The 14,191-nt window shown below is 50.8% G+C and overlaps 1 protein-coding gene across 6 annotated transcripts in view; it reads right to left on the bottom strand.

The window, feature by feature from the left end:
- The window catches only part of MYLK (myosin light chain kinase), a 207,736-nt gene that overhangs the window by 27,149 nt on the left and 166,396 nt on the right, over positions 1-14,191 (bottom strand). For all 6 annotated transcript variants that reach the window (XM_012780459.3, XM_076002158.1, XM_012780461.3 and 3 more), the window contains 4 exons: positions 13,389-13,691; positions 5,033-5,065; positions 4,840-4,933; positions 3,433-3,636 (listed from right to left, as the gene is read on the bottom strand). In XM_012780459.3, the coding sequence (XP_012635913.2) occupies positions 3,433-3,636; positions 4,840-4,933; positions 5,033-5,065; positions 13,389-13,691 (634 nt within the window). The remainder of the gene's footprint in view (positions 1-3,432; positions 3,637-4,839; positions 4,934-5,032; positions 5,066-13,388; positions 13,692-14,191) is intronic.

A 14,191-nucleotide genomic window follows, 5' to 3' on the forward strand; every position in this document is an offset into this window, starting at 1 on the left:
TACATTTTTAGAGGTAAAACTTATTCAATATAAATTCAAATAGGTTCGATTCTATTCACACATACTTAATATATTTTGAAAATCGTTCCTATGGTTTATTTTCCAGAATGGAAGGTATTAAACAAGTAGAATTAATGGTTCTGTAGGTTTCTTTTCAAAATTCTCGAAGTGGAAAGTATTGGTTTGCTAGAAAGAAGCTGCCACCCACAGAAATGGGATGGGAAGGGCCAAGACTGGACCAGAGGAAATGTGTGCTTAATAAATGAATAGTGAGTGAGTGAAATGAATAAATGAGTAGATGAGTGAATACTTATCAGCAAGACTACCTAATCCCAAGGAATCAAATTTATCCCCTAAACTCTAGACTTCAACCAGCCTGCCCAGGCAGCCAGAAAGAGTGGTGCTATCAGGGGACTTGATACCCAGACCTTCCCCTTGTCTCATGGCAGGACAAAGGTGAGATGAACCACAGGTGGCTCAGCCTAAGCTTCATTTCCTCTTCAGTGCTCAGGGACCCATCACCACTTGGAATGTCCCAGGCACTTCCAGAAAGACAAGCCCAGGCTCCAGGCCAGGGGGCTGAAGGAAGCCCTGTCTCAGAGCTACATGATAGGGGCTTGCCAGTAATCAGAAGTCAGAAAGGCTGAAGACATTCATTCTTATTTCTCACTATATCTGAGGCAGCTGAACTGAAGAAGGCTGGGACCCTGGAATACGTTTTCATTTTTCTGTATCACCAGGCATCCTCCTTCTCTTAATCTCAGTTTCTCCATCAAACAGGAGAATAGCAAAGACTGAAAACCAACCCTCTCAGTGGTCAAGTCTTAGAATGTTTGAGCTGGGAGGGTTGAGTTCCTATCCGGGCAAGCTTCTTCCCCCGGGGTCCAGGCACACCTCTGGCATCTGTGCACGTCGACCTGCTGCCGTCCATGGGGGAGGCGTGGGGTGGAGGGATGAAAGCCAGACCAGCTGAAGCCTGAATTTTTCTCCCTTTTTCCATCCAGCTTGCCAACTCCCCATTCCAAGCTAAGTATGGTATTCTGCCCACTGGAGCTGCTGCCCAGCCTTCCCCAGGCCCTGCCGCCTCCTGCCCCCTCCCTGCCCCCCTCACCAACTCGCTCAAGGTCTAACTTCTAAAGATAAGACATTCCTCCACATGTCCTCACATGCCCACACTGCCTGGACAGAGCAACCTGTTCTGGAATGAATGTGAAAAGATGCAGCCCACAGGGCTACTGTGAGCGTGTCATGAACGAGGCCACGGCATGGGCTAAATATTTCCTGAAAATGGGGAGGAAAGTTTGAATTTGGGGCTGAAAATAGATTGAAAGATACAAATGGAGACTATCTCTGAGTCCTTTTTGGTTCCACAGAACTGGAGAATTCTACAGCCAAAAGGGGAGTCTTGAGGTCAATTATTCTAATCCAAATACCTCTTCTCACTGGTAGGATTTAACAATTACAAAATTGCAACTCGATAGTAGCAGAAACTGAAGCCAGGCTTCCCAAATACTAAGAAGGATTTGTTCCACAGCACCTAGTTGGATGTTAAATGCTCAAAAAGTACTTTTAAGTAGAAAAAAAGACCAGACTACAGACAAAGTCAATGCATCACACCGCTAACAATAGCTCCCATGACAGAGCACCGTGCCTCACATGCATTATTCCATTTAATCCTCACAGTGCTCATGAGGCGGTTTTAATATCCTTTTTTATGGATGATGAAACTAAGGATTGCCACAATGGACAAACTTAACTCAGGTCAAACAACAACAAAGAGGCAGAGCTGGGATTTGAAGTAAGGTTTATCTGACTCAAGTCTGCACTCTCATCTACTATTGCCTTTTCCAAAGAAGGCATACGGAAAGGAAACACCTGTTTGCCAAAATGCTAATGCAATGAGGGGAGAGAAAAGACTAATTAATATTCCACTCACAGTTAAAGCTTGGGCATGTCTTCCTGGCCTCAGCTTTCTGGGGGAAGATTCCACCATGCTGACAGAGAGCCTTCTCCAAAGGCCCCTGATCCCTAAAGTTCAGTCTGAGCAATTCAAGGATGCTGAAGGCAATTTTACAATATCTCTAAAAATTTCAATTGTACATATCATTTTATTTATTTTTTTCTTTTCTTTCTCAGTCCATTGCAGTGGTATCAATACATACCCTTTTAATCTAGCACTCCCTCACTTATGGAAATTTATCATACAGATACACATAGGCATGAGTGAGAAGATATATGCACAAGGTTACAAATAATGCTTGTTTGTAAGGGCAAAAGCCTAGAAACTGCCCATCTTCTTATTAAAAGAAGACTTCTTAATAAATTGTGATATATCCATATGACAAAGTCACATGGAGCTTTGAGAATGAGGTGTCATTCTCACTAGGTGTCGATATGCGACCATCTTCCACATCAATTTGTTGAAAAAAGCAAAGTATAAAATAGTAAGTGCAATAAACTGCATTTTGTGTTAAAAGGTGGGAAAATAAGAATATATTAATATATATCATATATGTTTATATTTTCATATACATGCTTATATTTGGAAGGATACAGACAAAACCAATAAAACTATTTACCTATGGTGCTGGTGGTGGGGAGTCAGTACAGAGTAGCTAGGGACTTTTCACTGTGCATTTCCTTATATTTTTTGAGGTGATTATATCATATAAAATATTCAGATAAAAAAGAAAACTCTTATAATACACAGATGCAGTGGAAGACACCTAGCTTACTGATGTCAGTATGTGTGTCTGCATATGTGTATTTTTGTGTTTGTGTTGTGCGTGTCTCTGCATGTGCAAGGTGGGTGGAAGATTGAGATGTAGATGAAACAAAGGATTTTGGGAAAGCCCTGGCTGGAGGTCATCGGATCCATCCCCCAGCCTTGGTACAACCCAGCAGAGAAAGTGCTACTCTCTGCTGAGTGACAAGTCAAAGCAGCTCAAAGGAAGGCAGAATGGGGCCTGCAGAGGCGCAGGGAGGACCTGGAGCAAGGCTTCCACTCCTAGATTCCAGCCCCCAGCCCTGGGTCCTCTGTCTTTCCCAGGGAAGTCAGGAAGCTGCCCTGTCCCTGACCCACCCCTGGACTCTAAACCACCTACAGGCGAGAACACCCCTGAGTGAAACCAAGGAGCCTAGGGGCAGCTTAGGCCCTTTCACAGGGAGCTGAGGGTGAAAAGGGCACAGGGGTCTGCTAGCTTATTACTAAAGTGAGCACAGGGCTGCCGGGTGGGGCTCAGTGGGTCAGTGCCAGCTCTTTTGGTCCTGACTGGCCAGCCCTGGCCATAGGCTCATATCTTGCATGTCACACCCTTGTCTGCAGCGCTTTCCATCTCGGGGCAGGGGTGGCTGGGATGGGACAGTAGGGGAGACACATTCGGGGGCTCCCCCAGCCCACAGTGCCCGGGCTGCTGGTGGCAGGCCACTCACATCTCCAGGACCATGACGATGTTGGCCTTTTCCTCGAAGGCGTCCACACACTGCACCAGCTTGGGGTGGTGGAGGCAGTTCATGATGCTGATCTCCTGCCGGATGTTCTCTTTCTCTTTTGCCGAATACGCCTTGAAGAATTTCCCTGCCCAGATTTTCCTAGTTTTCTTTTCTACAAGTCGAAAGACCTGTCCGAATTTCCCACTGAAAACGAAAGGGGGAGGAGAGAAAAGCCAAATTTAGCTGAGCTTTCTACTAAATTGGGGTTGGCACATTACGGTCCCTGGGACAAATCTGGCCCACCTCTTTTATAAGTAAGTTTTTACTGGAACCAAGCCACACCTGTCTGTTTCTATATTGTCTATGGCTGCTTTCGTGCCGCAGTGGCAGAGCTGAGTAGTTGCAACACAGCATATGGCTCACAAAGCCTAACAGTAACTTCTGAACCTTTATGGGAAAAGATTGCCGACCCTTGCTCTAGATGAATGAAGCACATTTCTTTTTTCAATTTTGGTTTCCTACAAACACTCAACTGGTACTAATGAAGCACATTTCTAATGGTGACAGTGCTGCTCTCAATCTAGGCTGACGGATGGACATCTTTCCCTCCCTGCACAGGGCCCATGGAGTTGGGCTGAGGCAGCCCTTCCCAAACACGGAGAATTACTGAGTGGCTGCCTTCCTTCCCCTCCATGCCCTAGCACGGAGGCAGGATCCTGTTTCCCAGGACAGTGGAGCGTGGGGTTCCTGTGGGACGGTGCTAACTCCTTTGCAGAGCTGTTATGCGGTCTGCATCGCTCCTTCATTTCCCGGAAACAACTGGAAACACAAGCTGAGTCCCATTCCTTTTTCTTCCCCCTCTTGTACTCCTCCAGGGATGGAGAGTTAGGAGGGGATGCACAGCTTGGCTGTGACCAAGGCTCAGGGTTGGGGCCTGAGCCCACTGGCACCCTGCGCACCCCGGGGAGGAGCCAGAGTAAGCGGCGTAGACCAAGTCCTTGAAGGGAGCCGTGATGGCCGCTGTGCATTTTAGTGGAGCACGGAAGCCGGCCGGCACTGCTGAACAGCGTGCGCTGATCGGGCTCCTCTGACCTTAGTGGACCGAATGGAAGGGATCCAAAGACAGTCTGACCCAGGTCTAGCCCTCTCCTTTCAGTCCTGTGCTGTGAGCGGAGGCACAGAAGAGGCAGGACTTGCCCACGGCTTTCGCAGAGCTGGGCCGGTGCCGAGCCGCAGGAGCAGCCCCACAGAGCTGTGGCGCGATGCTCCGTGGGCGCTCGCTCCTGATTCCACAGGACTCTCAGCCAGGAGGTAGAGCTCAGAAAAGACAGAAGGCCAGAACACCGGATTTAACTGTGGGACCTGTGCCACCCTCACCCTGGGTAGGCAGCTACCCATTCCACTTACGATCCTAGTCGCTCTTCGATGTCATAGAAGTCAGATACTTTTTGTTCCGTATTGACCGTCACTGTCCGGTAATCGACCTCAGGCTCCTTCTCGTCTGCAGGGGATGGGTGGGGGTCAGTGTGACGCACCAACGCCCCTGCTCAGCCCCCTCCACCCTGCAAGTCTGACCCGAGGACAGGTGGCCAGCACTCACCGTCATCTGACACCTCCACTTCATCCTTTGGCTCTGGGGGGAGACAAGGAAGGACAGAAAGGGCACAGGTGATTAGTACTGAGGGCCCACCAAGAGCAGGACATGCTGGGGGCCTTGCCAGGCATAGGACCACCAGGCCCAGAGAGCTGGGCATCCCCCAGAGGGGGCCAGGTACAGACTGGCAGGTACCACCTATCCCCATGCAGCCCCCTCCTCCACCAGGTCTCCCCTGCCCCCCTTCCTCTCTAACCTCATGGTCGTCAGACATACCCTTCTCTACATCCCTCCAGTCCCTCTTGACTTTCGGAATCTGTATGAAACTGTGACAGTCCCTTTCTGCCCTAGCTTAAAATCCAGCAACTTAGAAGCGCTTCTAGTGTCAAATCCATTGACTCATTTGTTGAACATGCTTTATAGAATTCCAGCCATGTACTGAGTACCTTGCTAGTTATTGTGGGCATTCAAGACAATCATGATCTCCCCTTTCTTGAAGCTTATAATTCAGTCGGAGAGGCAGAAACATGTACTTGAAATATGGGTTACAAAGTGTTACAACATTAAGCAGCATCACCATGGTACCAACTGAATACACAACTGAGGAGGGTGGCACAGAAGAGGCAATCATAAAACCAGAGCAATTATTCTCAGAAGAAATAGCCCTTGGGTTGTACCTTAAAGGAAATCATGGAATACAGTGAGGGTTGAGTGACGTGGCAGAGGTGAAACCAACAGGTGCTCGTGGCAGACGGGGAGGGACACGGCAGCCACGCTAGCTGCTCACGTGGATGTGAGCGGGGGCAAGGGGACAGGTGGGGTGGCCAGCAGGACACGTCCGCTTCAGAGCTGCAGGCTTCCCTTTGCCTTGGTATAGGTTTGTCTCTTGACAATAAGGCCACTCTGGCTGCTTGACCTTGGCTAAATGCCTTTCCCTTTCTGGGCCTCAGTTTCCCCATCCGTAAGAGGCAGGAGATGAACGAGGGGGCTTCTGAGAAAACTGAACAAGGACATTAGGGACATCATGGGGAAAAGGATTTTCAAAGTGTGAGAAGCTGAGTGTGGGATAGTGTGGGAGTGTGAGTGTGTGGGGTAGTGTGGGAGTGTGTGAGGTATGAGTGTGGGTGTAGGAGTGTGTGGGATGTGTGTATGTGAGTGTGACAGTGTGTGTGTGGGACAGCGTGGGAGTGTTAGAGAGTGTGAGAGAGTGTAGGAGGGTGGGAGAGTATGGGAGAGTGTGAGTGTGGGACAGCATGGGAGTGTGGGAGAGTGTGTGGGTGAGTGTGTGAGTATGAAAGAGAGCCTCAGACCTGGGGAAGTGCGTGACTTGCCAGGGCCCAGCGAGCAGGCTGAGGAAGAGAGGGAAGTGGTGGCCGGCTGTCCTCCGAGGGACCAGGGCAGATGGGGCAGAGGGCTGGTCAGGCACCGCCCGGAGGAGGGGCTGAGTGTGGGCTGCACCCTGCGGTGCTTTGCGAGTTCAGCACCTGTGACGGGCGGGCGTGAGCCGGGAGAAGCTGCGGCCGGAGCTGCGGGCAGTGGGCCTCTCCAGCAGGCTGAGGGCAGAACAAAGGGCTGGACCCTCAGCAAGCGATCTGAGGAGAAGTAACAAGGTTCCATGCAGCATAAGTACCTCTTACTGGAAAAGAATTTTGAGAGAGTTTATAAGGAGCAGGAGAAGCCGTGATTTGTTTAGAGTTCTTAAAATGCTTCTGGCAAAGTTTAGTTTCAAAAAACTAAACATGAGTGGGACTGGGAAGACTATGTTATGGCAGAAAGGAAATTGCCATGGAAAAATACGAAAGGGTGAGAGAGACAGGAACTCTCAGAGAGGGTCCAGCTGATGAGGCTGTGGGTTTCACAGCTACTGCCTAACTGATTGATCTTTCTACACTCACGTATTTGGGAGTTAAGAGTGTCACTGTCCAACTCACAGATGATAAGGATGACCTGGGAGCAATGCACCCAGAAGCTGGTAATGGAGTCAGAGTTCAGGGAGAATGAAATCATTTTGCCTTTTAGGGTGGTGAACGGTAGTCAGAACCCAAGAAGGGGAGCACAGGTCCCCAACCTGCTGCTCTGGCCCACAGGATGCTGTCGTGGGGATATGTGCACTGGTACCAGCGGGTGTCATCACTCGGTGGCCCTTGCTGGAGCCTGGGCACCTGCCCTGGAACTCCGCCTGCTGGTGGCCGGGAAGTCACCAGCAGGAGCTGCGGCAGGTCTGGGGCGCCGCTGAAGGGAAGGGCTGCCACGGTAGGACCATCAGGAAAGGCCAGGCCTCGCTTATTGGGAAAGAAGTCTAAAGTGGACATGAATTAAAAGGAAATCACAGAATTGCCAAGGGTGAGATTAGGGTGGCAGACTTTTCATCCTCTTGTGAATACTATGCCTCGAGGGGCCCGTTTGGTGTCCTGCCTCACACAGGAGGGAGGCTGCGGGCACAAGGAACGCACATAGGTCCAACAGATGCTTAGGTTAGTTCAACGACGATATTGTAAACGGGGCTTTAACCACTTCGGTACATAGTCGAGGGCCACAGATGAAGGCGCACAGCCGAGCGTCAACTTCAGTGCTAATAACAAAACTTGACTTTTCTAATTTTTCATTTATCAAAAGAAAATTGTGAACATTTAAAAATAACGTAATGAAAACATATATGTATGTGTTACCTATTCTGATTTACATTACAAGTAAAGCTGCCTGTAAAGTAAAACAAGCTTTCAGTGCTTTTAAGCTTTCCTCATCACACAAGAGCAAACGGGATTCGCCGTCAACGCACAGCACAGACTATCGTGCGGACGATGAGCGCCGGCTGTGGGCGAGGTCTCGCGGCCGGTGAGCGCCGTGCCGCAGTGGTTAAGGGAAGCCGGAGAGTCAAGTAAACGGACACCTGGTGGCTGCCAGTCACTGGACTAGGTCTTGGAGGCAAAACAACCCTGACTGTCAGGGAGTCGGAGACAGTGGTCCCGACTTGCTGGGGCTTCCTGTTTCTTGTTCCCATGCCACATTTTCCCAGCGCAGCGTGGGGACGTCCTACACGGCGGGGTGAGAGAGAGAAGAGGAGGCAGGCTTTCTTGGCCCGGGTCGACAGGAACGGTGTGTTCTCTGCCAGTGAAAGCGCAGCACGTGGCTGGAGCCAGGAGGCCTGTGACTGGACCCAGAGGTGTCCCCCACGAGCCTTGAACAGGCACCGGTTCCAGACCTCCCTGCTGCCCTGACTCCAGGCAGATGGCTCAGAGCCAGCCCACGTCTGCCCCTCACCTCCACCTCGCCCCCTGGGGGTTAGAGTCAGGGCTCTGGTCAGAGACCAGATCATCCTCAGGGAGTTCCCGCCCCTCCTCGGGGTGCCCTGTCACGTGGCAACCTCTCTTCTGCGGGAACTTTGACGGAGACTCCCAGCTGTGCGTTCCCCTTCTGCCTTCCCCTTCTCACCCCGCCTCAATTCTGTTTGAGGGGCAACATGGCCACAAGGGAAGGGCCAACAGGGAAGGAGGCAGAGGAGAGGCCACAGCTCGGTTCTCCCATAAAGGGCTGCAGTAATGAGAAAGATGACCAGTTTGGTTTCCATCTTCCCACCAAGGAAGGAGCTAAAAGTGAAGTAGAAGGGACTTCAACTAAACATTTAAAAACTCTATTCAGAATGAGCTATGAGCTCCCAGAGCTTAGTGGAAGACTGTCTGGAAGGCGGTTCTGAGATATTTCTGCAAACAGAGGAGAGTCCCATTACCCGGAGTGGTGTTCCGGAGAGGACCAGCTAAGTGCTTGGGACCCCCAAGCAGCACGAATCCCGTCTGTCCCCTGGACAGAGAAACAACCCTTCCCTTGGCTGAGGACTGTCGCATGCCCAGCGGGCACTAGAGGGCACCCTAGCCCCAGAGACGGCCTCTGCGAGGCGTGCTGGAGCCTGGGACAGGCTCTGCCTCTCTAAATGCCCCTGGGCTGCAAGGAGGCCCCAGTTCTGCAAGAAGCCTCAGTCACGGCTGATTTACTAACAACAATAGGGACAAATGGAAATTAGAGTTAGGAGCAAGGCTGGATTCAGAGTGAGAGCAGGATTACAGTGGGAGTGGAGCCCACATCTGCTGTGCTGGGGAGAACGGGGTGTCAAGGTGGAGGCTGTTTGCTGGGCTTTGGGAAGACTGGGTGTGGAGCAGTCAGTTTAGGGACACTAATCTTTCTTAGGGGCGGCTCTGGCACAGGGAAGCCGCTGGAGCCGTGCAGGGAACCCTATGCCTTGTCTTCCGTGGTAGCCACGTGCCTATGGCAGCGCCCGCACACAGGAGGGGCAGGGCACACGGGGTGGATGAACACGGGGTGAGAACTGGGGCATGAGCAGGGCTGCAACTGAGAGACCAGGATGAAACAGAGACTAAAGCTGCCCAGGCAAGAGGCAGGAGCGGTGGCGGCGGTGGGGCTGGTCAGAGCCAATGTTAGCCCGGCCGTGTGGAGTGAGGGTCACTGGCACTGCCTTTTTGATATGACCCTGTCCTGCATGGCTCCACAGCAGTGACCTACCATGACCTCCACTCTATTGCACCTCTCTGCCAACACACACACACATACACACACACACACACACACACACTCACTCCTGGGAGCCATTTAACTCACAAGCATCTGAGCAGTCCGCAGAGGACTTTTGCTTGGAACTCCCCCCCCCCCACATCCTCAGCCCTGAAGCCTGACGCCTGCCAACTCTTCCGCCCTCCTCCTCCTCCCTTTGGATGATCCAGCTGGGCCTGGGGTGGGGAGCAGCTTCCTGTCTGGAGGCTCTGGGTGGCCTGGACCCCACCTCTGAATTTCAAGTGATTTTAGCATTACCCCTTGTCCACTTCTAGCTGGGAGGGGGAGTGACAGGGGAGGGGGGCTGAGGACCTCAGAAGGGGTTCTGCTGGCCTGCTACAGGGAAAAAGGGAGAGGCCACCTGCCCAAGCCCTGCAGTCCCAGCTCCCCTTCCTGTGGACTCTCCCCACAGACCTGGGTGTGGCTGTCCTGGACTCCTGGAAGCCACATCTCGCAGCACCCGTGGCCTCTGGTCCTGCTGCCTGGGTTCTTTTCTCTCTCCTCTCCCTCTCCCTCTCCTCTTCTCTTCCTTCCTTCCTTTCCCTCCTTTCCCTCCTTTCCTTCCTTCCTTTCCCTCCTTTCCTTCCTTCCTTGCCTTCCTTCCCTCCCTCCCTCCCTCTCTCTCTCTCTCTCTCTCTCTTTCTTTCTTTCTTTCTTTTTTTTTTGAGACAGAGTCTCCCTTTGTTGCCCAGGCTAGAGTGAGTGCCGTGGCATCAGCCTAGCTCATAGCAACCTCAAACTCCTGGGCTCAAGCAATCCTGCTGCCTCAGCCTCCCGAGTAGCTGGGACTACAGGCATGAGCCACCATGCCCGGCTAATTTTTTTCTAAATATATTAGTTGGCCAATTAATTTCTTTCTATTTATAGTAGAGACAGGGTCTTGCTCTTGCTCAGGCTGGTTTAGAACTCCTGACCTTGAGCAATCCTCCCGCCTCGGCCTCCCAGAGTGCTAGGATTACAGGCATGAGCCACCACGCCTGGCCTGCTGCCCGGGTTAATCAGGGTTTCTACAGTTTCTCCTGGTCTGCATCATAGCACAGACCTGGATGATTTCCTTTCCAACCAATGAACATCTTCCCACTGCAGTGTTATCCCTTTTTCCTGCCACTTTTCCAAGTAATACCCTAAAAACATAGTCTGGAACTTGGTTGCTCCTGCAGGCACCCCCATTCTGTCCCACCTGCTCCCCACTCTCCTCACTTTAGAGGGGTGTTGTGTGTGAGGGAAGGTAAGAGAGGGCAGTGGATGGTGGTCCCCCCACAGACATCTGTGAGTGGCCAGTGGGTGGGAGCCCTGCGGACACTGCCAAAGGCCCAGGCCTTGGGGGCTCGCGGCCCCTCTCAGGGAGACCCGCTGCGCGTGTGTTTGCAGCGACAGGCGGGTGAAGACCGCCCAGCACACAGCCGCTCGCATCAATTTGTAAAGTTAGTATGTCTTCCATCCGCATCCTCCTTTCTTTCTGGAGCCCTCGTTTAATAGAAAGCAAAGTTTTAATACCTGTTTTACACCTAATTTTCACAACGAAAGGGGTCGTCACATCAGAACAATGGCTTCCACGCTCACTGTGTTGACTTTAGGCCCGGCTCCCTCTCCACCTCCTCTGATCTTCAGTCTCCCATGGTCCGCCTTGCACCTTCAGCCCTCCTCTCTCCAAGAGCGCCTCTCCCCTGGTGTCCCTCCAGCTTGCTCCCCAGCCCATCTATTTCCTCTATCTGACATTCACATACTCTTCACATGAAATTCCTGAAATAATATTCCATACTACCAGCCTCTCTTCCTTCCATTTATTCCTTAACCAGGGCAACCATTTTTTCATGTAGAAACTCTACAGACTTTGACCTCAAAGGTTACTACCAACCAAAGGCCTATACCCAAAGATCCTTCGAGTCCTCATCTCTTTCATCTTTGTTTAGTACGTGGTGCGGGTCACAAGCCCTCTTTGCACAAGCCCTCCCTCCCCTGTTTCCAGGAGACCCCAGGCTCCTCCTGGTTCTGTCCTCTCTTGGTCCTTTCTTCTGGTCTCACAGGCCCCTTGACGTTCTCTGCCACACTCTGTAACTTTATCAATGCCCATGGCTTCAATTATCAATTAAATGGTGAAGACTCCCAAATCTGTAGCATAGATTAAAGCTTTATCCTGAGCTCTAGACTTAACAGTATGCAGACACCTCCCCTTGGAAGTCCCTCAGACACCTCAACTTGATAGGTCTGAAGCCAAAGCTCCTGTCCCCCTGCCAGACTCCCTGTTGTCCAACCTACAAGTCACTCAAGTTCAGAACCTGGAAGGCAGCCTAACCTCGTTCTTCCATCTAACCAAAGGAGCACAGGCTTCAGGCCAGGAAGCTCTGACTTCAAGCATCAACTTGCCATTTACAAGCTCCGTGACCTTGGGCAAGTAGGTTCACGCCTCTAAATCTCATTTCCCCATCTGTAAAATGGGGGTAATATCAGTATCTACCGCATTGGGTTACTAGAACTGAATGAAATGTTGCACATAAAATGATTACCAAATTGCAAAGAGCAAGTGCATAATATATGTCAGCCTATTAGGCTATTTGTTAGGATGAATCATCCTAACAAACCTCTAAATAACTCTTGAAATTGTGTTCAGTTACCCTAGTCAGAAACTGGAAATCATTTTAGATTCTTCCAATTTTCTCCCTCAACTCTCTAAGGAAGAAGTCATCAAGAATGGTCAATTCTACCTCTCGAGGCCTTAGTTCATGCCCTTACCACCCCTGTCCTGGACGAACATCACGGAGGCCCATCTGGAACCCTGCTGACTCCACTCTCACCGCTCTATCCCATGTGTTCACGCCTCTACCCCGGTGCTTCTCAAGTGTTCATGGATACCTGAGTCCCCTAAGACACAGGTCATGTTAAAGCAAAGGTCCAGAAGGGCCCAGGAGCATCAGAGGCTGAGAGGCTGCATTTCTAATAAGCTCCCAGGATGCCAAGGCTGCTGGCCCAGAGCCCCACTCTGATAGCAAAGCTCTGCTCTCTAGTTCTCTAGGAAACAGACCTAATCCTCTCAATCCCCTGCCTGAGATTCTTTGATGAACTTTACAATTTTGCTTACATTGCCCTTTTAGTCTTACTTCCTCTTGTTCTATCTCACACAACATACGCCCTGGCCACACACAAGCTTCGCAAAATGCCTCACGTGTCCATCACTTTGTCCCTTCGCTCAGGCTGCTTCCTCTGGGTGGATGCCTTTCCTTATCTTCCCTGACCCTTAGAATCCTATCACTTTTTCCAACACTCAGTTTAAGTGTCACCTTCTCTAGGAATGCTTCCTCAGTCTCCATGGCAAAATTCTCCATGCTTTCTGCTGTGTCCCCTGAGCTCTTTGTTTATACCACTTCAATAGAGTGCATCCCATTTCATTATAGTTAGCCGAACACACATCTGTTCCCTTAGATTCTAAGCTCATTGCCTTATCTGTTGTTGTGTCCCAAGTGTTTGACACTGAGTAGACACTCAGATACGAATGCAAGAGGAGGGAGGGGGTAGAGGGTGGACACAGAAACCTGAGGTCTACCTGAGCTCTTGATTAATATACACCACCCCCTGGTGGCAGCATGCTAAAATTGCTGGTTCATTGTTTTTTTGTTTGAAATGTCATATGTACTTTGAAAATGTGAACCAGTATTACAACCTTGGAAATCAAGACCCCAAAGGACCCTGCCAGTCATCACTGATGTTTTCTCAGTTCCTCTGTACCCCTCTCAGTACCTACATACACAGGTCAGTCATGTACATTTATTTCAAGCGAAATAATGAAGTGAAGGCAACCTACCCTCAGGTTTCTCTCCCACCACCGTGAGTTCAGACTCCTGGCTCGGCTCACTGGTTCCATACACGTTGATTGCACGCACACGGAATTTATACTCGTGGTCAGGCAGCAGGTCCTGCACGTTGAAAGAGGTGCTGCGGCACGTGGCCAGCTCCTTCCACGTCTTGTTGGCCGAGTCCCAGATCTCGATGCTGTAGGACTGCACGGCGCTGCCCCCGTCATATGAGGAGCCGTACCAGGACAGGGTCAGTGAGGAGCTCCGAATATCAGAGGCACAAGGTGTGCCAGCCGGGGGGTCTGGCTTATCTGGGGATAGAGAAGCACATCATTACCCCAACTCTCCAGAACTGTAGGGAAAGAACATTTTGAGTTAGCTCTCTCTGGAGGGAGAAGCAGCCTAGAAAGCCCAAGCCAAGGTCCTTGGTCCTGGCTCTCTTTCCTCAACCACACCTCACACCTGGAGCTCTACACAAACACAGCTGTACAGAAAGCCCATGCATAACTATTTGCTCAGGAAAACCTTTTCGGGGGGCTGGTTTTCCAGTCTACAAGTCAGGATTTCCTGTACTTTTCCCATGTCATAAACATATTTCTCAGAGTAAACAGATCTGGGAAGCTGCCCAGAAGGTGTGGACTGATTCCTATCAAAAATATGTTTTGAGAGAGAGTTCAATGTGTGCGTGTGTGTGTGTGTGTGTGTGTGTGTGTGTGTGTGTCTGTCTGTCTGTCTATCTGTCCTTCAGGCCCTAGGCAAATGACCTGTGACATGACTAGGGGGTCTGTGTCCACTTTCTTTGGGACTTGGG

Source organism: Microcebus murinus, chromosome 1 (assembly GCF_040939455.1).
Source record: "Microcebus murinus isolate Inina chromosome 1, M.murinus_Inina_mat1.0, whole genome shotgun sequence".
Lineage (NCBI taxonomy): Eukaryota > Metazoa > Chordata > Mammalia > Primates > Cheirogaleidae > Microcebus > Microcebus murinus.